The sequence below is a fragment of the Mastigoproctus giganteus genome, chromosome 12, assembly GCF_048544385.1.
Source record: "Mastigoproctus giganteus isolate SK-2022 chromosome 12, ASM4854438v1, whole genome shotgun sequence".
NCBI lineage: Eukaryota > Metazoa > Arthropoda > Arachnida > Uropygi > Thelyphonidae > Mastigoproctus > Mastigoproctus giganteus.
This window is the reverse complement of record NC_143586.1, coordinates 147,596,859-147,624,273: the sequence shown is the minus strand read 5'-3', so window position 1 is coordinate 147,624,273 and position 27,415 is coordinate 147,596,859. Positions and strand designations below refer to the sequence as shown.

General features: G+C 35.8%; 1 protein-coding gene across 1 annotated transcript in view; it reads right to left on the bottom strand.

Annotated features, from left to right (window-relative positions):
- Positions 1-27,415, bottom strand: part of LOC150077499 (succinate dehydrogenase assembly factor 2-B, mitochondrial-like) — a 52,034-nt gene that overhangs the window by 1,697 nt on the left and 22,922 nt on the right. Inside the window, exons 3-4 of the mRNA XM_090386285.1 lie at positions 27,035-27,144; positions 25,147-25,277 (exon numbers count right to left, since the gene is read on the bottom strand). Of these exons, the coding sequence (XP_090242411.1) occupies positions 25,168-25,277; positions 27,035-27,144 (220 nt within the window). The 3' untranslated portion in view covers positions 25,147-25,167. The remainder of the gene's footprint in view (positions 1-25,146; positions 25,278-27,034; positions 27,145-27,415) is intronic.

Here is a 27,415-nt window from a genome sequence, read left to right as displayed (position 1 = left end):
AACCTTGGGGGACATCAGCATTAGTTGAGAAGTTAGAAGACAGACAGCAATCTACCATCACCCTCAGTGAGAAAACTGGATAACCAATTACAAAAAACAGTTGCAGATGGAAGCTTGTTTAGACCTTTATGCCAACCAAGAACGAAAGCCTTTGAGACGTCAAGAGTTTGTTTCACCAAACTTTTCCATCGAATTTGTGCATAAATGGGTAACATAAGCCAGAATATCACCAGTGGATCGACAGTGACGGAATTCATACTGGCGATCGTTGATCAGACGGAGGGTTTCTAGCGAGTTTAAGAGTTGGTGGTTAATTGATTTCTCCACTACTTTAGAAAAAGTAGAAGTAATTGTAATGGGACGATAATTGGGATTTGTCACCCTTTTTATGAACTGGCTGGATATGAGTAAATTTCCAAGCAGAAAGAAAAACACATTTGGAATAAGAAAGTGAAAAAAGACGTCAAAGAACAGGAGTAAGTTTAGGAGCACAAGTTTTGAGAACAAGTGACGAAATACTATCAGGGCCTGGAGCTTTCTTAGCATCAAGATTCGTCAAAATTTTTCTGACAGAAGACCACAGGAGGCATTGAATGGTGTATGTTGGGAATGGTGCGGGGGTGTGTTTTACCAAGATCATTAATACATGAGTTGGTAGAAAAATGGAATGCTAGCAGGTCAGCTTTATCCTTGGCTGAAGTGACAACAGAACCATCTGGTTTGGACAGATGTGGGAGCAGAGATGGGCAAAAGTTGCTGCCAATAGCTTCGCCAAAAGACCAGAATGTTTGACTACCATTAGGGCAAGAAGCCGATTTTCTACTGTCAGGTTGTTCAAAATACAGTTTGGACTGATTAATAACTGTTTACAAATGTTGCGAGCTTTGGTGTAGGCAGAAAATGAAACTGAAGAATTGGAAACGAACCAGTTACGATATGCAACATTCTTCTCTTGAACAGCCTTAGCACATTTATTGGAAAACCAAGGTCTAGATAAAGGACGAGATTTTAAAGTGGATGTGGGATAAAGGATTCCATTCCTACAAGAATAATTTCACTGACACGATCTGAGCAACAGTTGACATCAGAAGTTTTGAAACAGTAATCCGACAAAGGAAAAGAAATCTTGCAGGTCATCCCATTTTGCATTCTTGTAATGCCAAACAATGCGAGGTTGGGAATAGCCATGAGATAAAGGCTGCATTGGAGAAAAGACAATCACCAAGTTGTGATCTGAGGTGCCTAAAGGACCACTCACTTCGACCGTGTACTTAGAAGTGTTGTTTGTGAGAGAATGATTGTGTTGGCTGTATGGCATTACAGGATTGTCTGGTATTCTTATAGGTAAATTAACAATCTGTGCAAGGTCATCAGTAATTGCAAAAGCATCAGCATCTTTACCAGCTGGGTCGGTGTGACTAGAAAACGGAAGCCAGCTGGAGTTGAGAACATTAAAATCACCAAGGGAAATTACCTCAGTTAGGAAAGTTGGACTGGAGAAAGTCAAGTTGCAAAGAGAGGAAGTTAAAGAGCTTCAAGTGATTATTGGAGTTAGGTGAACAGTAGAGACAATAGATGAATTTGACAGAATCAGGCAGAGAGTTTCAAAAAAGATCGAAAAGAGCCGATTCCAAATTACGAAGTCTGACAGGGAATACCATAACGGACATATGCACAAGTAGAACCTTTGAGGCAAAAGGAATCATACAGTGAATAATTTGGGAAACTGAGATGAGCAGTAGTTGAATCAACCGATAACTGAGATTCTGTCAGAAAATGTACATGGGGTTTGCAAAACTGCAAGTGGAAATGGGCATTGGTGACATTAGAATTGAGACCACGTATATTTGTGAAATGAACTAGGAAGCGTTTGGGAGGTTTAGATCTTTTTCGCAGATAAGCTTACTCTATTAGTTTGACAATTCATGGTGTATTCATAGTAAGTAATGAAATTTTTGGATATGGCACTTACACATGGTAAGAATACACCCAGATCCTTAACATAACATGGCCTCGACAATGCCCTCCCACATACACCCTACTCGGACTCCCTCCAGTCACTATCTGGCAGAGTAGAGGTAGCAAGATTATATACTAGCTGATCCGGAAACCTCCTAAAGAGTTACCAATAGGTTTGGTCCGGTGTACTAACTAGCAGCTGCCCTGAGAACACCATTTTAGAGCCGTACCCTCGAAATGTAAGGAAGATTTGATCTCGCCATGATGTTCATCGTAAACTCAAAAGTCATCAGTCATACTGCATGATGGAAGAGGCGGAGAAGGGTTGACCAGAACTTAGCTCTGGAGACTAAACATGGGTTCCACCACTTCAAGACTCCAATAAGCAAAGTGGTGGTATTGCACCGGTTGATGAGTCATCTACCATTGTACTACCAAGTTGATAGCAACAAGTAAATTTTTGGATACAAACCTTAAATTAAGAATTTAACAAATTTAGCAGGAGAAGCTTGAAGTTCTGAAAGAATTTGGGAATTACAAATGAATTTGAGAAAGTTAAGTATAGGTATTGATCAATAAATACAAAATAGGTTTACAATTCAGACAATAACTTTTCTTTTAAAAAAGACAGAGTGTGAGAAATTCTGAAAGGACTGAGAGAAAGTTGGAGAGGAAATGAAATCAAGCCTACGATAAGCAAAGTGGTGGTATTGCACCGGTTGATGAGGGTCCTCAACTACAGTTGAGAATAATCTAAGTAGGCATGATAATAAGGATAAATGTCTGATGATAGGTTTAGCAGTTTACCCTGCACAAAGTGATCAGCCTAATCAAATAAACAGTGAAATAAATAAATTGTTAACGACTCCCACTTTGTCATTTTCTACTGAATCTTTTTCATCACTTTTACGGAGTCATACTTTCACACGATCTAAACTTTCTTCATGTGTACATGGAATGAAAACCTCAATGGGGCTGACAGCATCCACTGAAGTAAGGGGAACACACACTAGTTGCAGGTTTACTAGATCAAGCTCAGACATCATAACCTCTATCATTGAAAAATATCACAATATTCATGGCATCTGCATTTTCATCCTTTCTGGCTGTGAACTTTGTTGCTTATGCATTGTCCAAATTCCAAAGTGATTTATAAATGCACACTTAACAGGCACACCTAAGAAAGCGTCAACCATACTGCAGATTGCATACAAAACCTGACGGCCAATAAAGCTAAGTGTTAATTTCAATAAAGATGAAAGGAAGTGCAAGCGCATCAGAAATACATAGCTATATCTGAATAAATCAGAATATACGTGAAACGGCATCGTTTTAAGTTATATCTCATATTGTGAATACCTTCACGAGTTGCCATCTTGAACAAGATTCTGATTTATTCAGATATAGCTATGTATTTCTGATACGCTTGCACTGTACTTATACATAGTCCAGGCTCCTCCATAGCTTGAGGCTTATGCCCTAAATGCTTTAGAGATGAAAGGAAGCTGAATGCTGAAAGAAAAATGCTGCCTAGGTTGTGACCTCTTTGAATGGAAGTCCTAGAAAATAAGGCTTCCTCACCAGCTTGCATAATGTAATAATGAATTTAAACACTCATCATTCATGAAATGTAATATTTAGATTTCAGGAAAGCTTTTGATATTGTTGCACATAAAACACCCCCAAATTGGAGCAGTGTGGCATTAAGAGCAAGTTACTGCTATAGGGAAGGTTGAGAAGACAAACTGGTTATTAATGGACACTGCTCTTTGTGGACTAATCTTATTAGCAGGGCCCCCAAGGTTTGGTGGTGCATTCACTGTTGTTTCTATATTTATTAATCATACTGATGAAGTCTTAAGTCCAAGTTTGTAGATGACACAAAGGTTGGCAGGGTAGTTAATTACAGTAATAAAGTATGCAACAGGTTGTAGAAATAGGCAGATGAGCTGAGGAATGGTAGCAGTAATCCCGGAGTAACGTACCAACTGTGTGGTACTACAGCCAGAATAGTCGAAAATGAAAAAGACTTGGGGGTAATTGTAGAGTCAGATATGAAGTTCTCTGAGCAGTGCAGGCAGGTGGCCAGGGCAGCTCATAGGGTTTTGTCAATGATATACAGGAATTTTTCTAGCAGGAATAAGGAAGTGACTATTACATTGGATGAGGCAATGGTCAGGCCACATCTTGAGTACTGCATACAGGTCTGGAGCCCCATTTCATGAAGGATGGGGAGCTGTTGGAACAGATACAGGGAAGGGTAATGAGATTGGCGAGGGGAACAAAAGGGTGGTCTTACCAAGAAAGGCTTTAGTTCTGCAAATTGCAGCATCTGGAGACTAGGCACCTGCGAGATCATCTGACTGAGGTGTTTAAGGCTTTGAATGGATTGAGAAAGCTCAATGCTGATAGTATTCTACCTCTTGCTCAGATAATGCACATGAGGGGGCATAAATTCAAAGGAAGGATGGTTGCAGAACAGATGTGTAGAAGTTTTCTTTTAGCCAGCAGGTGGTTGATTTCTGGAACAAACAAACTTCCATCTGTTGTGGTGGAAGTGGATAGCTTAAATAAATTCAAGGAATAACTATAGAAACTATCGTAGGGAATGGACAGTTGAAATAGGAAGTTTTTTTTTTTTTGGTTGATGCTATATAAGCTTGCTTTCTTATGTCATTTATGAGAACTAATACTAAAATCAAAAGAATGGCTTCACATTAAAAAAAAAAGAGAAGCTATATAATTAATATTTTTGTTTCTAAAAATCTGTTCAGGAAGCTGACCTCTGGAATGTGATAAAATGACTTTTTTTTATTCTATCAAGTTTAATAAAGACTACACAGACAAACTTTATACATCATTATCCATATTTATTATACTGTATTTTTAAAAATTGCAGGCCAAATAAAATGTCTGAAGTACACACTGGCCCACTTTTTTTTTTTTTTTTTTGCTTTCCATGATTTTTAGAATTAAAATGATGTATAATGAAAAAATTGTCATGAACAGTTTTATTTATTGTAATATTTATACATACTCCTACATATAACTAATTTTATTAATAAGAAAAACAAAATACAAATTCAGGATAAAATTACAAAAATGCAATTATAGTATACAATTATAAAAAATTTTAAATCAAAAATTATTATAATTTCAAAGATTTTATAAAACCTTAATAATCTTAGATTTTCAATTATGCATTGTGAGAGGTTTCAATAAATACCTTCATTAAAAAAATGGAAAATCCTCTTCAAATTATTTACTTTTATCTGTCAATTGTTCATTGTCATTTACCATTGAAACGCACGATACACTTGCACTGCAATCACATTCTGCAGAGCCCAGGTCTGGGAACCACTACTGATTGATTGCAAGCCTATGCCTGCTTACCAGTGTTGGTAGAAGCTATGCTTACTTACCGTTTGGCAATGCTGCTGCTTACTTGAGTCGTGACATATGGCACAAATTCAAATGATTCATTAGACGTCACGCAATCAAAATGTTAAAAACACTTTAATAACAGCAAATAAAACAAAAATTACAATAAACATAATTTCATAATATATATTCTTCGGCAGGCCGTTTATTATATATATTTTGAAAACGACCAGGGGCCAGATTAAATAAATTCGTGAGCTGGAGTTGTCCCATGGGTAGAAGGTTACCCACTCCTGTTCTAAACAAATAAATCACGTCATGACCACTAGATCAGAGTAGTTTATCATTTTGACAAGGAATGCAATAATCAACCATATTTAGCAGTTATGAGCTTAAATCAGAGTCCACTCAAATGCAAGGGCTACTGCAATTTAGTACTTAACTACTCAGCTGTGTTAAGCTGAATTGTACACAGAATTCAAATCTAAAAGGACCACAACCACCCAATGTGCCAGAACAGGGTAACTACCACTGGTTGACAGCTGAGGTGAATAGCCATTGCCATGTGCTTTCCAGGACAATGAACAGCAAGTTTATCAACCAATGGCAGACTACAACCAGGGAGCACAGAGAAATGTTTCCCAAAACACCATCCGGTGTATGCTCTTGTGGATAGGCCTTCTGAAGTAGGTGACCTGTTCACGTGCACATACTGATTTTTTTTTTTTTTTTGTTAGTTGTTGGCGCATCGGCTTCTGTGGCCATAATGCACCTCCCAAAGTTTTTGCATTTTGTACTTTGATCCAAGCCCGAGGCGAGATTCGAACCTGCGACCTTTGGGTTGCCAGGCAGGCACTTTACCCACCCGGCTAGCCCAGTCGGTACACATACTGATTGACCATCATCAATGCCTATACCTGCAGTGGGCAAGGGAGCACCATTTCTGAACATTGGATGACCGGAAAAGTTGCCTGGTTTAATAATCAAGGTTTCAGCTACATCCTGCTGATGGACAGGTGCTATTCAATGGCAAGCAGGTGAACAGCTGTAACACAGTTTGAAAACAGGCGGGTGGTGGAATCATTTGAGAAATATTTTCATGGACATCACTCACCGAGTCCCCTCATCTCCATCGATCACACCCTTAGTGGTAGATCCTACCTCAGCATTGTTTTGGACCAAGTTTTGCCCTACATGGTGAGCATGTATCCAGATGGAACCAGACCGTTTCAAAAAGGCAACGTCCCATATCTCGTGTGCAGGAATGGTTCAAGGATCATGTTGAAAAATTGTGTGCGCTCTCCTGGCTGCGAGGGGAGCAGCACAAAAAATACTTCGACATGATCTTTGATACCAATCCCAACAAAGATTTGTGTGGATACGGAGGAATGCAGCATTCACTAGCCCATGCTAGTGCCTCACTCTAGGACAGATGGTCCTGCTGGCACCCTTGACCAGGCAGTCCAGGATACCACTCCCTGTGCAAGCAGTCATCATGGCAAAAAGTGATCCAACACACTATTAGGTAGGTGGTCATAATGTTTTGGCTCATGCGTATTGCACCTGTCTTTACCACATCCATCTGCATGTAATAACTCAGCTCCTAGTGGATGAATTTTCATGAAATTTTATATTTAGTTCTGTAATGAAAATGAATAGGACGAAATATAAATTTTATGTTTAGTTCTGTTGCCAATGTTGTGAACTATTCTTCCCAAATTTCATTAAAATTGGACCAACAAAAATCTGGAAATTATTTATTACTATTATTTTTTTTTTTCATACATATCCCACACCATATAATGCATAGCTAGAGCACTGGGCATTATGTTTGTTCCCTGCACTGGTAGGAGAAATGACTAGACACCAGAGTAGACACAAAAAATAAAATGTTCTCGGTTCACACGTCATATTTTGTTTTTTTAATTTAAATCGTGAATTATAAAAATTTACTAATGCACCTGAAATATAAAGCACTGCATATATATACGGTCGATTCCGGTTATTTGGGACACATCGCGACTAGTGCATTTTGGCCCAATTAAGTGGCTACCCCAATTATCCAAAGTTTGATGTAAATAGTTAAAAATACAATTGTTTCACTATACAATCAAATCATGTTACGATGGACTCACCATAGTAAAGTACCTTTCATTATACAATGTGTAGTAAGTGGCGGTCATTATGATCATGTTTGTAAATTAAATTTCAATTTTATTAAACAGTGATTCTAATGAGCGAAAATAGGATTATCCACAAGCTATAAAAGTAAAGATATATAAAGCACAAATTTAACCTTTATTACCTTACTTAAATGATACGTGAAAATCGGAAGAATATACGTGATAATCAGAATAATTAATACGTACTGTAACATGTACATACTAACTAGTTGACATTTCTGTTCACTGACGTTTGTGGGTGGGGGTTAAAATTTAAAACAGTAAAAAGATAAGCAATCAATAACTAAGAACACAGCGCATACAAATTGCAAGTAACACGATATGCACAAGTGAGAATGGAGTAACAAGTTACGAAGCTTTAAAAATAGGAATGAAGAGATTATGAAAATTAATTTTTTTGATTGAAGATTCCATGGAAGTGTAAACACATTTCACCATAATAACCCACAGAATTACAGCTGTCGGTATTATCGCAAATTCAATAAGATCGAGTTTACTATCCATTTATGATAGATTGCACTAACAGAAAAGCACAATAAACAGGTGACTGCTAATTGTTTTTATTGTTTTATGGTTGTGACCTCCAGAAATCCGATCGAACCACGTGATACGTCGGGGACAATCGTAGGGTAATCTCCAGTGCTGCAGTCTCTTGCCCAGATTAAACAGCACGTTGTCCCAATTAAGCGAAGTAAACCCTGGCTATTTTCTCGATTGGGTTGTTTTTTAAGATTTGCCCCAAATAAACGGCTGCCCCGATTAACCAGAATCCACTATATATTTTTTATCATCTTTCTATACATTAAAATAATTTTACTTCTAATGATATTTATTCAGTCAATGGGAGAAGAGAGATGCGGGTTACATAGTACTACGTAGCAAATGCAAAAATACATAACAGAATCTTGTTTCTATGGTAAAACAAACTTCTGTTTAAGAGTGGTCACATGCTATGTTCATCTAACATGACCATGTGGTACCATTCTTGATTTCCACATGTAATGTATTTATTTAAATAAACTAAACGCAACAAGGAATAATATTTTAAGAGTTTAAGATTCTATATCTATATACTATCAGTGTAGATACACCACAGACAACTCTTAAAGAAAAACTATGATCATAGTGTGAAAGGCACCCACTGATGAAAAGCCAACTACATTTGAAACGGTGCCATCAGGGCGATGGTGCCTACTGAGAATATGTGACAATAGTCTTCTCTATTAGTGAAGCATTACTTATTCAAGGTAGTGCAATACGTGGTAACTCGTTATGAAGGATGAGCACAATATGAGATATATGAAATGATGCTTTTCACACTACAATCAGTTTTTTTAAAGAGTTGTCTATGGTGTATCTACACCGATATTATATATAGTAATGTATTTATGTATTCATAGCTGAGGAAGAGACACACACAGTCAAAAGCTTCTGTATTTTATTTTATTAAAAGAAGTGAGCGCAGCGAGCAGGGGGCAAAGCCCCCCCAGCTATTTTTATTTTATTTTTTGTTACAGTGAAGGGAAGTAAATAAAGGCACATAGCAAGGTACACCCTGACTCCTACTCAGGAATGAGTAGGAGTCAGGGTGGTCACCTCACCTGTTGTTTTTAACTTTGCAGTATTTTATTTTCTAAGCTTTATTTCTGTTTTGTTTCCTATTTATTCATAAAAATCTATTGTATTATGTCAAAATTAAAAATTTTTTCTTTTTTAATATCATAAGAACATAAACGTCCCTCACTCTTCACCAAACTAAAATTTCCCAATGCACCAGTCAAATGTGTATGCATAAGCCAAAGGCTTTTCTTTGAGGAAATCAAACATAAGCCAAAAGCACTTGCATGGAAAACAAATATAAGCCAAAGTACTTTTTTTTTTTTTTTTTTTTTTTATGAAAACCCCAAACACGAAAGGTATCAAAACCTATAGTACTTAGTACCCTGCATGGGTTGAAGGAGAAGTATGGGGGGGGGGGGGCGGAAACTTTGCTCTAGAGACTAAACATGGGTTTCACCACTTCAAGCCTCCAATAAGCAAAGTGGTGGTACTTGCATGGAAAACAAATATAAGCCAAAAGCTGCACTTGCGACGAAATTGTACAAGGTCCTGTAAGACTTCCTGACCAGAGTTTTTCGTTTAAGGGTGGAGTTTTAATATTATACCGCACAAGGTATAAAATTAAAACTCTTTACAATCTAAATGCTGAAACACAAGCATACGCACTATACAGCCAAACAAATCAACATCTGGAATGCAGAACGATGCGCTAAAAATTTCACTAATTTCATATTAAGAATTTCAAAAATTCTCAGTATTTAAATGTGTTTCACATTGCGTAACTACAGGAATTGAGACAGGACATTTTTGAACCATTATATCTATTGCAAATGTCAGGTCTCATAATAACTGGATTAATCAGGAGAGCAAAAGCTTATTTATATCTAGAATGAGATCTCAAACGAGTGTGGTTTCATGTACAAAGAAGCTAAAATCAAAATGTGGTAATTAAGAATTTTTTTAAATGTTAACATTTAAAAAATTGTGCACTTCTTGCATCGGTTTGTTGAAATTAACTCATGAAATGACTAAGAGTTAATTTCACAGCCATAAAGTGAACTTTAAAATACTGAAATAACTATAAACCATTGGACTTTTTTTTCACTGAGATCTTCATCCAGAAAAAACATCCAAACCAACTGAAGAACACTTTACAGGCACAATATATTGCCACCTCATAACCTTAGCTGCTTTGGAACAAAAAAAAAAAAAAAAAAAAAAACCCATAAAAAGTCACATTTATGAGAAGAATGTCTATTATCTATGATGCACTGATTTGTTCATTTTGTCTGAAAATGGTGGGTACAACTGATACATTCACAAAAATTTGTGAATGTTCAGCTGGTAGACAATGTTAATAACAGTAATGCTTTTGTCCCATATCTATAAGCTGTGCCCTATGCCTATCCTAGTACAACACTGCTTTGGACAGAAGCCAACTAATTTACATATGGTTATAAAAGATAGATCTACAATCATCAATTTCATGGACATCTTTTCTGGATAAAACAGGACCTGAACATACAAAATGCCACACTTAGATAACACCCAATGAATTTAGTGGGTGTTCGTGTAACATGAGTGTTCTGTTACAAAGTTGTGTGAAACAACTTTGTAACATCATGTAGGTGTATCATAAACACAGCATGTAACACCTACTAAACTACACAGGAGTGTTTGTCAGTCTCAAAACAGATTTCATTCAGATCTGCTGTGTGTATCAGCACACTGCATCCATTTAAAAATAAAATCACAAAAGAGAAATTTTTATAGGTCAGGCATGTTAAATTGGTGACCCAGGGGATCATGTGGGCTCCCAAGTGTTGTCAACTTTCACAGCATGTTTTACTATATATAAGTAAGCCAAATGAGTAAATAAAATTTAAGTTATACAAACCTTCATAAAATGCTGATTATGAGATTGTATTTTTGGCAAGGAGAAAATATTTAATATATTGTTTGAAGATATTAAAGCACTCAAACCTACATTGGTATAATTATGCTTATTTCTCAATTAGAAATATGTACATAACAGTCATAAGTTTTTGTGATATTTTCTTACCACTTCTTTAGTGACAGCTGTCTTTGCAATGTCACAATAGGTTACTTCGGTCACAAGAACTTGTTTTTCAATATACATTGTTTATATTCAATATATTTTGCTGAATAATGTCATTTGCACACTGTTTGCACACTAGTGTGGCCCTTGAACTACCCAAGAACCATTTTTGCAGCCCTCCCCCAGCTGTCTACGTGGCCCCTGAGCACTTTTGAGGTTGACCCCTGTTGTTGGTCCATCCAATGTTTAGCAGCTTATTTCCATATAAATTTCAGTGAACAAAAAATAATCAGAAAAATTCTTTTTTGTGTTACCGTATGTTAATATGTAGTTTTAACAAGCTCTTGGCACTTCTGATAAAATTGTGGAAACAGATACTTTATATCTTGTTTATTGTCTCCTGTAAACATAATTCATTTTTGCTATGTTAGCAGGATTTAAACAGCCTAGTTAATATATCGCTCACAGCAGCAGAAACTTCACATTCTCAATGAGTTTCCCTGTTATTGCACTATTTTAAAACAAATAACTTTGCCAGATGCTCTTTTTTTTTTTGTAATTTATTTAAAAGACCACCTGCTGCATAAAGAGGGTTCTGCAAATCCTGAAAGAAGCTATCACAGCATCATCCCATATTTTAAAGAAATAGCAAATTAGCCATTTGTTTGGAACTAGTTCAATATCATGGTAACTCATTGCAAAGTTGTTTTGGTTTTCAGGTGTATCAGCAACCTAGGCCATATTGCATACTATATTCACTGCCACCTACTGCAAGTTCAACAAATATATACTCTATATACTGCTTTGTGGTCATTGTGAAGGAAACATTTGTCAGTTCTTAACTTGAATGGTTGAGGAGGGTCAGTTTATGACAAGTATTAGTTCTAAAAAATGAACGCCCTGTTGTTGCCCAGGAACTGGTATTAGTTGGCCATTCATTTTCAATTCGAAATCTGATTGCTGTGAAAAACTGTTGCGTTAACTATACAGTTTAAACCCTGCTGGCTGGAAAAACGTATGAAAGTTAAGACAGTCCTCCCAATCTTATATAATTTCAAAAAAGGCCAAATAACAGTAACCCCAGGGGCTCACATCTAGTGAGTATGGGATTGGCACACCCAGGATCCTGAGCTGGATATCATCATTCTTCTCTTTCTTGGTGATTCCTTTTTCTACTTCTCTCTCTCTCTCTCTCTCTCTCTTAGGGTAAATCAGAAATTTTTTTTTTAGCCGGTGCAGCATAAGCCTCAGGTTTCCTTGCACCATATGGCTAATCATAATAATAATAAATAATAATAATAACAGCTATTTCTGAGGATCTAACTTTATTGAGGACCAATTCTGAGGATCTAACTTTATACAGTCAATTTTAAAAAATAGTGACCCTATATTTTAGTTTTATGTATAAAAAAAATGTTAAAGTTTTATGTTTTTGCAATTTATGTATAAAGTTTTATGCTTGATAGTGAAAAGCAAATAACAAAATTTTGCTATTCATTAAGTAAGCCAAAATTCTGGGTTACTTAAGAAATTATTATTTTCCAGTACCAAACATTGTAATTAGGTGATAGCACTCTGCTACTTAGTAAAGCACACTGGCTGCTCATTGATTCAAGAATATATCAGCATGTGGTGTGTGCAGGCAGAACATCACGTGCAGCATTCCACCTATGCGTGCCAATAAAAAATGCTGTCCGATGTGAAATTTTTGCTGCTTTTCTAGGTGGCTACATAGAAATACACTGCATATATTCCAGACAGTGTATGTCACACTTGCATTCTGAATGGTCATGTAGCATGGTACAACTGCTGGACATTTTTTTTGGACACTGACATTACGGAGATGTGTAGCACACTGCAAGTCTTATACACCTCCTTAAAGTATATTTTTCCACAGAAGGAAGGATAATTAAAGAGTACACAGGTGGCTCCACTTCTGAATCTTGTTTGGGGGAAGAGGGAACAGAATTTGCAGTTTAGCTATTATTTGATGGGCAAAAAAAAAAAAAAAAAAAAGAAAAGAAAAGAAACCATGAAACCTTTGCCTTGGGACTAACTCAGCAACACTACACTGTAAAAAAAGTTCATAAAAATTCCTCAGGTTGTTGATGGGATTCGGACTTGGGCCTTTTCCACCTGCTTTGGGAGGATGGTAATTATATCTGCTGTGCTATCTGCAAAGGCCATTAGGGGTATCTTATAGGTAATAAAAACATTTTAATAATAACATTGATAATGCAACCTTGATCACTGCTTAATATGATCTATGTACAGTTGTAATACAATTTTTAAATTGTGCATTGTGAACTATGAAGGCTAGAACTAAACACAAAAATGAATGAAGAAACAAGAATGACTAGCCCCCTTTTATTATTTATTATAAACTGTTTCTGATTAGGATTTCACTGTGATATCCATTAAGATGAAATACAATTGGAACAAATCAAACACCAACTACAAAAAGATTCACTAAGCTGAGATATGATAAATGGTACCGTAGTTACCACACTCTCCTGCATGTTTATAAAAGTGATTGTTCTATTAGAAAAGACAATTTCATTAATATAAAATTGTTTCACCCTTATATATGATTTACATTTTAACCCAGGAGATAGACCTATGAGTAGTGCAAGACCCAAGTGGTTGGTTGTGATGTGGTAGAGGCCATCATGGAATGAGCAATTGTTCAATCAAGAGTAAGTAAATCTTGGCTAGGGTGGCCTAATGGTTCCAAATGAATGATTTTGGTTGCACTGCTTTTGCAGGTAAAATGGAATCACAATTGATAAAACTGAAGCATTTCTCACTGTGTAGGATTAAATTTTCCTTTCATTTTTTCAGAGAATAGTTGAACTGAGTGGTACATGCAGAGATTTTGTGATGTGTTCTTGTAACATTTCATCACTGACTGTTTCTTGTCTGTTTTCAAGGACACAAAACTTACTTTTACTAGTCAAAAATGTAAGTTTTATCACAGTGACAGAGGAGGCAGCAAACACCTGATGAAGTTATACAGAATGCATTATGGAATGTCTGTTTATCAATCTGTTCAATTATTCACTTTAATAAATAACACAAATTAATCTACAGAAGGGAAAGTCTAAAATTCCTTCAACTAGAATTGAAAATATTTATATCTGTCAAGTCAGAAACATTTAGCTAACAATGAGAAGAAAACTAATTTTGTATGTACTTTGAAGGTGGTATCTTATGCTGTGTATATAAGTTGCATAATTGTGACAAGGTGTAATTATGATTACACCTTATCACATGATGCTATGTCATCTTCCTGTAAAAGAACATAAATGATAATAATCCATGAACATGCCTTATTGGTATTACTGATTCTGTATAGAAACCTCAATTTTGGGGAAGGAAGGGGGTGATGCTGACCAGAAAGTATGATAGGTAAGAAACATGGAATACGAAGCTACAGGCCCAATAACATTTCTGTGTTTATGCCCTTTCATAATAATGAATAAATAAGGCATAATTAATTAAAAGAAAACAAAATAACTTAGATTCACAGCAGTACAAGAAATCAAAGTGAAGAACACTTTGTCTTTAAACAAGATGTTTTCTTTGCAGGTGATATCCATTAAGAAATAAATTATTCTAACACTTTACAGTTATTGTGTCATATAAAATGTTAGAATAGTTTATTTCTTGAAAGCAGATTTATTTCTTAATAAATTCATCAAAGATAAACGTAAAACGAATAAAATCTATCCCTGTGTAAGGGTTCAATGTAATCAAACTTTCACGTAAGTGACCACTGATTCCACCAGATTTGATGTCAGATATCCCAATTTGATAATACAGTGAAACTTCCCTTTAACGGACAGCCATGGGGAACGAAAATTTGTCCGTTAGAGAGAAGTGTCCGCTAACAAGAAGTCTGACGGAGAAAAAAAAAAAGAAAGAAAGAAAAATCGTTACACGTTTAATGTAAAATTAAATTAAAATATATACAGATTTTGAACAATATTTTTGTAAATAATATACAATTACATACACAAGAGATAAAGAAAAATCGTTAAACGTTTAATGTAAAATTAAATTAAATATAGATTTTGCACTATATTTTTGTAAATAATATACATACAATTGTGCTATGCATATTATGACTTTATCTTAAGAAAAATACATACAGTAATCACTTATTTTCTTCTGCACCTTCTTCCGGTTGATAATTTTGTTTTCAACATTTGTTTGGAGTGAAGAAACCATTGAAAGTCCTTCAGTATCTTCTTCAGCGGCGAAAAACAATTTTATGCTTCTTCTATTTTCATCGGTGGTTTGTTGTTAATATGTTCTTCGACAGAATGACCTCCTTCCATTTCTTCATCTTCACGAGGAACTTCTTGAAAAATATCGATGATGATAATGTCGTTGATATCTAGAGCACCATCTTCTGTAGTGAGGTTCGAGTCTATATCTTTGTAGCCAGGGTCACTTGTAGCTGAAGTATCATACATTATCAATAGATGTTGAAGTTCTTGTTCTTCTTGGTGCTCCACATTGCTGTTCACAACTTAAATTTTTGCGTTTGAGAAGCCAGACTTTACAAAACAGTTCACGACAGTTTGTTTTCTAATTGCGTTTACTGAAGAGGAAATCCATTGAATCGCATCTAGGATGCTGATTTTCTTTGCAAGGTCACTCGCACATGTTACATCGTTGATGTTTGCAATGAGATGTCTTAAAACACGTTTTCTGTAGTGAAGTTTAAATTTTTTTATTATCCCTTGATCCAAGGGCTGACACACTGCAGATGTGTTTGGTGGCAGACAAATGATTTGAATGTTGGAAAATTCAATGTGCGGGTGAGATGCAGCATTATCCATGAAAAGAATAATTTTTCTGTTTTGACGAATCATGTTTTGGTTAAAGTGACTTATCCATTCGCTCATGATATCTCGTGTTATCCACGCTTTTTTATTAGACTTCCAGTCGACATTCAAAAGATTCAACTTTATGCCCTTGAAACAAAGAGGATTTTGTGGTTTTCCTATAACAAGAGGTTGTTCAAAGTCTCTCAGCATATTTGTACACAATAGTACAGTCAAGCGTTCCTTAGAAATTTTTCCGCCCTGGCGCACTTTTCGTTTTTTAGACTCATTGTTTTTTCAGGAAGAGCTTTAAAAAACAACCCTGTTTTGTCACAGTTGTAAATATCCTTAGCTTCAAAATCACGACATAAATCTTCCAATTTGACGGTCCACTCTGTTACAACCCCAGTATCAACAGATCCACCTTCACCACTTATGGTTTTCCAAGAAATTTTATGCCGAGTTTTGAACTTGTCTAGCCATCCCACAGAAGCTTTGAACTCATTTACTCCCATAGATTTCGCAACCTCCAAAGCCTTTTCCCTAATAATAGGCCCATTAATGGGAATTTTTTTGGCACGTGCACGACAAAACCACTCATACGTAACATTGTCAATTTGAAGACCAACAGTTTTCGGGAATGATTTTTGAACCTGATCATTTCTGTGTTGTCAAAATTGTTTGAGCAGTTCATTTTTTTCCTTTAGGATGTCGCTTACCTGCGTCTTCCCGATTTTGAATTTTGCAGCAAGATTGTGAACACTATTTTTTTGCCGATCATACACATTAATGAGTTCGACTTTATCTTTTAAAGTTAAATGTTTACGAGAAGACATTGTGCACTTGTAGACATTGTGTCTACAGGGATGGGATACGCTTAAATAGAAATGGTGCAAGAATATTCGCTGATGCTATCGAGGCAGTGTTAGGTGGGTCGGAAAACTGCTAGCTTGGGGGGAGACAAAGACCAATAGATTGACAGTAGCCACTGGCAGAGGTGAAAGAGATTCTTGCACTGCTTCTATTAGAATGAGCAGAAGCCTGAAAAACAAGATGCATGGTATTTCAGAGACTGCTGGGAGCCATTGCGGTACAAGTAAACACATGGGTTGTGTTAGGGTAGCTAAGAATAGAAACAGGTGTAGGTATACTTGTGTGTACACCAATGCTAGGAGTTTAGTTATGTAAACTTTAGAAGGAAGGGGATGAATCAGATTGGTCCACTTGATATTGATGGGTCAACTGTTGATGATCCTGCTCAGGTAGCTAACAAACTAAATGAATATTTTGCATCGACGTTCACACATGAGGAGTTATTCAGCAAGGGGAATGCCAGAGGTGTATTCAACTCTAGCAGTAAGCTACAGAATCTTGAAATAACTGGGAGTAAAGTGGAGGAGAAACTGTTGAAGATAAACACAAGAAAGGCACCCAGGGTGGATGGGATCTATCCAGTTATATTAAAGGAGGCAGCAAAGGAAGTAAGCAAACCCTTAGCCATAATTATGAGAGCTTCCTTGGACTCAGGGGAGGTACCCATAGACTGGAAATGTGCAAATGTGACCCCAATTCACAAAGGAGGATCAAAGGCTGACACAAGTAATTATAGACCTGTGAGCTTAACTTCTGTTCCAGGAAAATTAATGGAGGCACTGGTTAAAGAAGCACTGCAGGATCATTTAGACAAGACTTCAGTTATAGCTCAGACACAGCATGGTTTTGTTAAGGGGAAGTCTTGCCTGACCAACTTGATTGGATACTATGATGCAGTCACAAAAGAACTGGATGCAGGGAATAACTTTGATATTATATACAGTAAACCCCCGCTATTCGCGGTATCTGTATTCGCGGTTTCGCATATTCGCGATCGCCGATTTAATATAAAATGAAACCTAAAAAAATGTGAATTTTAAAACGCCGTGAATATTTTTCGCCATAAAAAACATGGGTGTGGCTAAAATTATCTTTCCCGGTCAAAACAGCACTCAGTGGGTGGGGGTAGAGGGGTGAAAAAAATCGCGAGCGTGGATGTTTCTCGCTAATCCTTGTTCAGTATGTGTTAGTCATGGAAGGTTTCGTCGTTTGATTTTAATTTATATGTTTATAAATTGAATAAATTTATCAATTTATAAATTGATATGCTTACAAAAATGATAACTCTACCGTTTTGCAGTGTAAAACAGACTTTTTCGAGTGCGTTAACGGAAGAAAGTGACTTTATTGTGGTCAAGTTCTTTCTAACCCCTACAAAAATATGGCTACGAATAAAAAGAGAAATGTGAAAATATCAGAGAAGGTGATGACACTAGCGAATAAAATTGAGTTATTAGACGAAATTTCTAAAGGTGAAAGTGTCTCCTCAGTGGCAAAACATTATAAAATCAATGAGTCAACGGTACGATCAAACAAGAAATCGAAAGAAAAAATCTGCCGTAGTGTCCGTGAAACCGCGCTAATTGCTTCAAAAATTTGCTCTGTAACTCGTGATGTTAAATTAAAAAAAAATGGAAAACCTTTAAATCTGTGGATAGAAGACCGAATTCAAAATAAAATAAAATTCCGTTAAGTTCACTCATCATTCGTGAAAAGGCAAAACTTCTTTATCAACACGTTAGCGAAACTGGTGATAGCACTGGCGGGATGTTTTTTTTTGCTAGCAAAGGCGCTGATTTGAAAGATTTGTTTGAAATTTCTAATAAATATTACATTTAATATTAAATTGTTTCTTATTTTCATTTCGATGCCATATGCTTGCATTTCACTATGTACTGTCATATTATGGAGGTACATATAATACATACATAGACAAAATTTTAGACTAGTTTTTCTTATATATTTCGTACTTTGGAACGGAACCCCTTTATTACTATGGGAGCCATAACTCAGTATTCGCGTTTTCGGTATTCGCGACATTTCTCAGGAACGTAACCCCCGCGAATAGCGAGGGTTTACTGTACTTGGATCTTAGAAAGGCTTTTGATACTGTTGCACATGGAAGACTGCTACACAAATTGGAGCAGTGTGACATTGGAGGCAAATTGCTGCTATGGATAAAGGGGTGGTTGAGGGGGAGAAGACAGAGAGTGGTAATCAATGGACACTGCTCATAGTGGACTAATGTTATTAGTGGAGTCCCTCAGGGCTCAGTGTTGGGTCCATTATTGTTTCTGTATTTATAAATGATATTGATGATGGTATATCAAGCTTAATGTCCAAGTTTGCAGACGATACAAAGGTTGGCAGGGTTGTCAAGGACACTACTGACACTATGCTGCTGCAACAGGATCTGGAAAGGTTGAGCAGATGGGCTGAGAGGTGGAAAATGAAGTTTAACATTGACAAATGTAAAGTACTAGACATGGGAAACAGCAACCCCAGAGCAACGTATCAACTCTGTGGTACTACACTGACAGTGGTAGAGAATGAAAGGGACTTGGGGGTGGTTGTGCAGGCAGATATGAAGTTCTCTGAGCAGTGCAGACGGGCTGCAAGAGTAGCTCATGGAGTATTGTCAATGATATACAGGAATTTTTCCAGCAGGGATAAGGAGGTGATTATTCCATTGTACAAGGCAATGGTCAGGCCACACCTAGAGTACTGTGTACAGGTCTGGAGGCCTCATTTCAAGAAGGATGTAGAGCTGCTGGAACGAGTACAGAGAAGGGCAACAAGATTAGTGAATGGAACAAAGGGGTGCTCTTACGAAGAAAGGCTTAAGTTTTGCAAATTACAGTGTCTGGAGACTAGGCACCAGCGAGGTGATCTGATAGAGGTGTATAAAGCCTTGAATGGTTTAAGCATGCTCAATGCTGATGGGATTCTTCCTCTAGCTCAGAAAAATCACCTGAGAGGGCATAAATTCAAATTGAGGAAAGACAGATGTAGGATAGACGTGCGGAAATTTGGCTTTAGCCAGCGGGTGGTTGGTTGGTGGAACAGACTTCCATCCCTTGTGGTGGAGGTTGATAGCCTAAATAAGTTTAAGGCTCAGCTGGACAGGTATTTTTTTTTTTTTGGCTAATGCTGCATAAGCTTGCTTTCTTGCATCAAATGCCTCTACTAATGCTAACTTCACACGACACTGAACAAAACTGAAAACTGAAACTGAAAAGACGAAAGGCCGACCAAATTCCACCCCCCCCATGCACACATCGAATTCATCAGAAGTTTTACACATGCCTTAAAATTCTTGAAAATGGGTTTAGAACCACGACGTAAACCTTGATAAAATTCAGAGAATCGGAAATAGAAAATAAACACACGATTGAGGCAAGACGTGGAAGAAAAGTTCCTAGAAAAGGGCCGTGAACTCTCCCGCAGTCCGTTATGGGGAGATCAAATTAAGTGCTAATCTAAATGAAACAGTGCAGATTGCCTCCGCGTCCGTTACAGAGAATGTCCGCTAGACAGAAGGTGCAAACACGTTAAAACCAATAGAGGTGAGTTGGGGAATCTGAAAATGTCCGTTGTAGAGAGGTGTCCGTTAGGAGAAGTTTCACTGTATACTGTCATTCAGTTCGATACATTTCGGTTTAAAGGTGGCTATAGACACTATGATGTGTCAGAATCCTGCATTCCAAAAGACAGACTTGGAGGTGAACTGCAACCCTCTGACAACCAACAATCAGTTATAAATGCGGCCACAGATGTTACTGTTTTTCAGAAGGTTTATATTAGAGAAGGCATGCTTTCCAGCAATCTGGAATGTGTATGAATAAATAAATATTTTTAAAACAAAAAATAACCTATTAAAACAAAACATTTTAATCAATCATGTATTTTCCCTCATTCATTATGATCTCTTGCCACTTTTCATTAAAACGATTTTCAGTTCTGCATCTATAAAATTCTTTTGTATTGGGCTAGAACTGTGCTCTCATATATATATATATATATATTTTTGCAGTCATCAGGATTTAAATTGCTTAATTAATACAATGCTTTTGTGGGTAGACAAGTGATGATAATCACCACTCTTCCACACTGTGTGGAAAAGGAGTGGGTTTGAATTTTTTCTCCTCCCCACACACCAATCAGCTTTTTTTTATTTTATTTGGTTGAGTTAGTTTTTGGCAAGGATTGCATGGTTTTACCTCCTAGAAACTGGTTTTTCGTTTAGCTTACATGCAAACTGATGAATACACACAATACTAACAACTCACAGTTTCTTTGGTGCTCAACACACACACAACACACCTAACTGACTGCACGAAGTCTAGGACCTTCAATACACTGAAAAATAAAATATTAAAAAGGATCAGCCTGACCTAAGCTAACTACAACCGTTCCATCCCAGTCTTAATCATCAGTAAAGCTGGCGCCTCCGTAGCCAGGTGGGCAGGAGCAGCAGTGCGTAGCACACGCTTCTTGATTAGACCAGGGTTCGAGCCCGTGATCCACAAAATACGGAGGATGCGGAAAGGTCAGGGAATGACCACTGCATATCCCCGGAGCAATATGCCGTTAGTTGCTAATGCTCCTAAAAACTAAATAACAACAACATCAGTAAAGCCTATATATGTATTCATCTGCTTTCCTTTTTCAGACATCTCCAAGCTTGTTATCTCAATGCATTATTCTTGCTAACTCCAAATGCCAACACTTCAACTGAAATTCCTTCCAGGTACTTCCAAACTTTTGACCAGCCATAGTTCTGCAAACAACTTTTGCCTCATGTCTGTAGCTAGGTACCATGTCAGTACCTCAGTAGAATCTGAACTCTCATCAACTGGTTTTTGATCTAAGTAAATATTGTAATGTAATTTTTTCCCCCATTTTATTTTAAGAGTCAAAAGATATTTTAATCTATGTACCATAGATTAAAATGTTTTATTTGTTAATTTGTGCTAAATGAAGTATGCTTATCAATGTGAGGTAAGTGTAGTTATTTAGTTAAAAAATAACATAATAAAATAAAATAAATAAATATTACAGCAGGAAATCCACAAATTATGTTTCTGAGTAATAGTAATAGAGGCATGTGATGCAAGAAAGCAAGCATATGAACTTATGTATCATCAGCCAAAAAAAAATTCACACAACCATTCCCTCTAAATGTTTTTCCAGTTCCTCCTTGAATTTATTTAAACTATCAACTTCTACAATGACAGATAGAAGTTTGTTCCAGCAATTAACCACACACTGGCTAAAGGGGCAAATTTCCGCACATCTATTCTACAACTGTCTTTCCTCAATTGGAAATTATGTCCCCTCAGGTTCGTAATCTGAGCAAGTGGAAGAATTCCATTGGAATTCAGCGTGCTCAACCCATTCAAGGCCTTATACACCTCAATCAGATCACCTCGCAGGTGCCTAGTCTCCAGCCACTGCAATTTGCAGGACTTAAGCCTCTCTTCGTAAGAGGATCCCTTCATTCTCCTCACCAATCTTGTTGTCCTTTTCTGTACACGCTCAAGCAATTCTATATACTTCCTAAAATGAGGCCTCCAGACTTGTACAAAGAGATAATCACCTCCTTTTCCCTGCTAGCAAAATTCCTGTATATCATTGACAAGACACCATGAGCTACTCTTGCAGACCGTCTGCACTACTCAGAAAACTTCATATCTGTCTGCACAATTATCCCCAGGTCCTTTTCATTCTGTCAGTGTGGTACCATACAGTTGATACGTTACTCTCGGTTTACTGCTTTCCATATGTAGTACCTTACCTCCATGATTTTCCCTACTACTGAAGTTAGACTGACCAGTCGGTAATTTCCAACTACTCTTAGAACCACCCTTATGTATTGGAGATACGCTGGCACTTTTCCAATCCAACAGAATCTCTTCTGAGTTAAGTGATGCTCTCATAATTAGCTGCAATGGTTCAATGTACCAACTTGTCGCCTCCTTTAAAATTAATGGGTATATGCCATCAACCGCGGGAGGAGCCTTACTCACCTTTAGGCACACAAGTTTTTTCATTAAATAATCATGTGAAATTTCAATATCATTAATTACATATTGTTCAACTTCACTCCTATAATTTCTCATTGACATAAAGGGTTTTTCTTCTGTAAACATCGATGCCAAGTAACTATTGAGTTCACTGCAACATTAGTTGGGGTATCTAATACTATCCCACATCCATTAGATAAGGGACCAATCTGGTTTGTCCTTCTCTTCTTTGCACATACATGTGAAAAATTCCTTATCCCCACTCTTCGCTCTCTTTGCCAGCCTAACCTTTTTCTGTGGCATTATTACAGATCAATTTGTAGTTGTTACAGGCGTCAGCACTTTTTATTGCTCTGTAACTTTTCCATGCTGTCTTTTACTTGTTATTTGGTTTTTAGGAGCATTAGCAACTAAGGCCATATTGCTCCGGGAAATGCGGTGTCATTCCCTGACCTTTCCGCATCCTCCGTATTTGGTGGTGACAGGCTCGAACCCTGGTCTAATCAAGAAGCGTGTGCTACGCACTGCTGCTCCTTCCCACCTGGCTACAGAGGCGCCTGTCTTTTACTGCCCAAGTAATTTGGCAACTTCATTATTCATCCAACTTGGAATCCTCCTCGTGGAGTATTTTTTAATGGTATATACGCATTCAAGGCTTCTATGATTAACGTTTTAAAGGTATACCATAATTCAATTGTATTCGCTCTCTGTGAGATATCTACCCAGTTAATAGAGGCCATGTAGTAAATTAAGCTGTCGTAATTTCCTTTTCTGAAATTATATTCCATTCCTTTGCCTTTAACTACTACTACCTCTCTCTTCGTCATCCATCGTAGAACTCCATGATCACTTCCTGCTACTGGTTCCTGTACTGTCAGCCCTATTATGTCATCTGGTTCATGGGTGATGATCAGGTCTAGAATATTCTTTTCCCTAGTACTTTCCCTGACATACAAATAACAATCATCTAGTTGATTTAAAAATTGTCTGCCATGTCGAGTTTCCTTCCCATTTGCTCCGATCAATTAGAGGAAAAGTAAAATCACCCATAATAAGACAATTTATACTTTGCTAAAAAAGTGCTTTATATATATATATATATATATAAAAAAAAAAAAAAAAAAAAAATATCCCACCCACAAAAACAAGTGTCCCTGGGGGGGGGGGGGTGATATGGCCCACATTGTGGGAACATCTGCATTAGACAAACACAAACGCATTACACAACATGGTATTTACAGTTTGAAGTTAGGTTCAGGATTTTATACCCATGTGTGTGCATTTTTATTTTTCAAGAAAAGGTGGCTGTTTTTTTACTATATATACTGAACATTTATCTAGTCAATTTCATTCAGTTTTAATATTTAATGTGGTACTTTCTATAATTTTACTTGTAGTAATATCAGGTTATATACATTTTTATAAAAATCATTACTACTAGCAATGAAAATGAGAAGTTTTCCTCTAATGACTGTTTAAATAACTGTATCTGTTAACTGGTTTGTGCAACTAAAGTGTTATAAGTTTATTGAAATTTGAAAGAGCTGTCAGAAGAAAAGGGGGAAAAAAAAACAAGTGAGATATGTACTCAAGGCTTTTATAGAATTTAAGCAAGTGTTTTATTTACAGTAATCTAATAAGTAAGACATTTTGTACAGAATATACATAATATTAGTAAATTAATAAGAGGAGTTTACCTCAATATAGTACGTGGAACACTTCCGTATGATACCCTCCAGAAATTAAAACGGAAAAAACGAAAAAATCGACAACTTACCGGTACATTAAAGTAAAATATAAATAATTAAAGTAAAATATAAATAATTAAATAATCAATTTAACACAATTCAAAATCAATTCAAAACAATTAAAATTCAAATTAACGCAATGAAAAGAATCTAACGAATCTTTTCGTTAGATTCTTTTAATTGCGTTAATTTGAATTTTAATTGTTTTGAATTGATTTTGAATTGTGTTAAATTGATTATTTAATTATTTATATTTTACTTTAATTATTTATATTTTACTTTAATTATTTATATTTTACTTTAATGTACCGGTAAGTTGTCGATTTTTTCGTTTTTTCCGTTTTAATTTCTGGAGGGTATCATACGGAAGTGTTCCACGTACTATATTGAGGTAAACTCCTCTTATTAATTTACTAATATTATTATCAACGTAGAACATATTGAGTATTACAGCTCTGATTCATACTACCTAAGAATATACATAAATATTAAACTATGGTATAAATGCAGAAATTCATTTAATACCTTTACTATTTGCAAAAGCCATTAGTATAGGTCAGGCTGAGAAATGCGACTTTCCTTCTTTTCATTTTTTGTATGTTTTCTCAGCAAATCCATTATTTCATTTTGAAACTCAGGTGGTGTTTCTTTAATACCTAATACAAAGAAAGATAAATAAGGGACTAATTTTTGTCATGATGGATAATATAATATGATATATAATATAAGATAATATAATATAAACTCAGGTGTGATAACTACACTGAATACTACCAAATAAATAATCTGAGGAATAATTTTCAGCTTTAAACAGTATGAATTAAGATTAAATGATGACAATATCTCTCTATCTATCTCATTAAAGTGGAAATCAACTATTAACAAAAAATGCTGAAAAAAAAAAAAAAAAACTGATTAAAAAGATAAAAGAGATTATATAAGAGGTATTTAAAAGTCTCTCAACATAAAATAATACATATTTGTATTTTCAAAACAAAATGAAACTTACAACAGAACAATACTACACTAAAATGAACTAAATGTCCATCACATAAACAATACTACCAAAACATTGATAAGCACCATAATCCATAGCAAAATACTAACGGACTTACACTAGAACTGGTTTTTTGGAAATTTTGGTTTTTCAGGAGCATTTTCCTACCATTATGCTGGTTAGCAATAGAGTTCACAGTGAAAAGAACAGGATATACAGCAGAACCTCATAAAACTACAGAATCTTAAATGAAAATGCACCTTGTTGTACATTACCAATTTCAAAATTTGACTCCCATCCCTGAAAATTCTAACAGACTCCTTGCAAACAACTGAACAACACTCACTTGAATTCTTGAAAAGTTGTACTTTGCAGGGATGGACTTCAGATTACCTTACTAAAAATCACTGTACTAATTTAGGCAGTATCTATATAACTAATCAAAGTAAAAATAATTACTTTTCTCTAGCTGTTCTCACTGGGGTATTGGTTTTGTCTCTGATTTTAGCAATTAAACTGATTATCCACCTAAAATATGAACTACAGATTGTGCATACTGATATGCTGAACATACAGAGTGAACCATATGTTAGTTTAACAAGAAATAATTTGCATAATTTATATCCAAATCAATCTCATGGCCACATTAGTTTATTACCATTAAATTTACATGGTGTTATTTATGGCATTTAAATGAATTGTTAAAACTGTTTTTTATATTTTATCTCTTAGTAAATTGCACCTCTTCTTGGAAAACTGACATGTCCACTCTGTATAATATCAAAACCCTAAAGTTTTCATGAGGTTCTGCATAAATTGCCATTCATGAGTTTTCTCCCATGTACAGATAGATGTGAGCAAATGATATTGTGGCAAAGACCTCCATGTATTTCAGAATTTTATTGTAGCAAAATGCATGGATCCCATAATGCACCCATTATGGGATCCATGGAAACGTGCATTGTCATTTACATTAAAAAAAATGCATTAAACAGTAAGGCCAGTAAAGACCGATGGAATTTCAATGAGATACGACAAAATGGTAAGAAATGGGAATTAAAGCTGTGAGGATGTATAGGTGAATAAACTGAAGTAGATATTCTTGACACCTAACAAACCACTTCAGTACATCTATACCAATTCAGTCTGTAGGAAATTATAACTGTTTGTGGTCGAAGCTGAAAATATACTTTTCTACATCTTAAAATGGGCTCTAAACCATGAAATAATGTTATTCTGAAAATAATTCTTTGGGACACCTACAAAATTTCTAAAAATATCTATAAATAACAGACTAATTCAATGAACAATTCTGTTTCATTTCTAAGAATCTGAAAGATAATAGCATCGGAATTCAAAATATTAGATGGCATTTTCAATGTAAAATTACAGCATAAAATATTATTATAATCATACCTGTAGCCCAGTAATAAATATCCCAGTCATTTGAAGGCAGATTTATTAGTTTGTCATAGAGATTCAGCTGACTTTCATTAAATGAACCCAAATATTTACTTGCAAATGTGCTATGGAAAGAAAGAAGTGTAGTCAACAAAAAAGCAAAACAAAGAAAATTAAACAAAAACGGTATTCAACAATATTAACAGTTTATGAAAAGATTTTTTTTAAAAATGACTACACTAATTTATTTATTCTACAATGTATACATAATGTTCATTCCTTTAAAGACTAACCAAATATATGAATTCATTATATTTAATTAAAAATATATAAGGTTATTATTAATACCACTCTTATACTACATAAAATTAATAATATAGTCTATATTAGGCTATT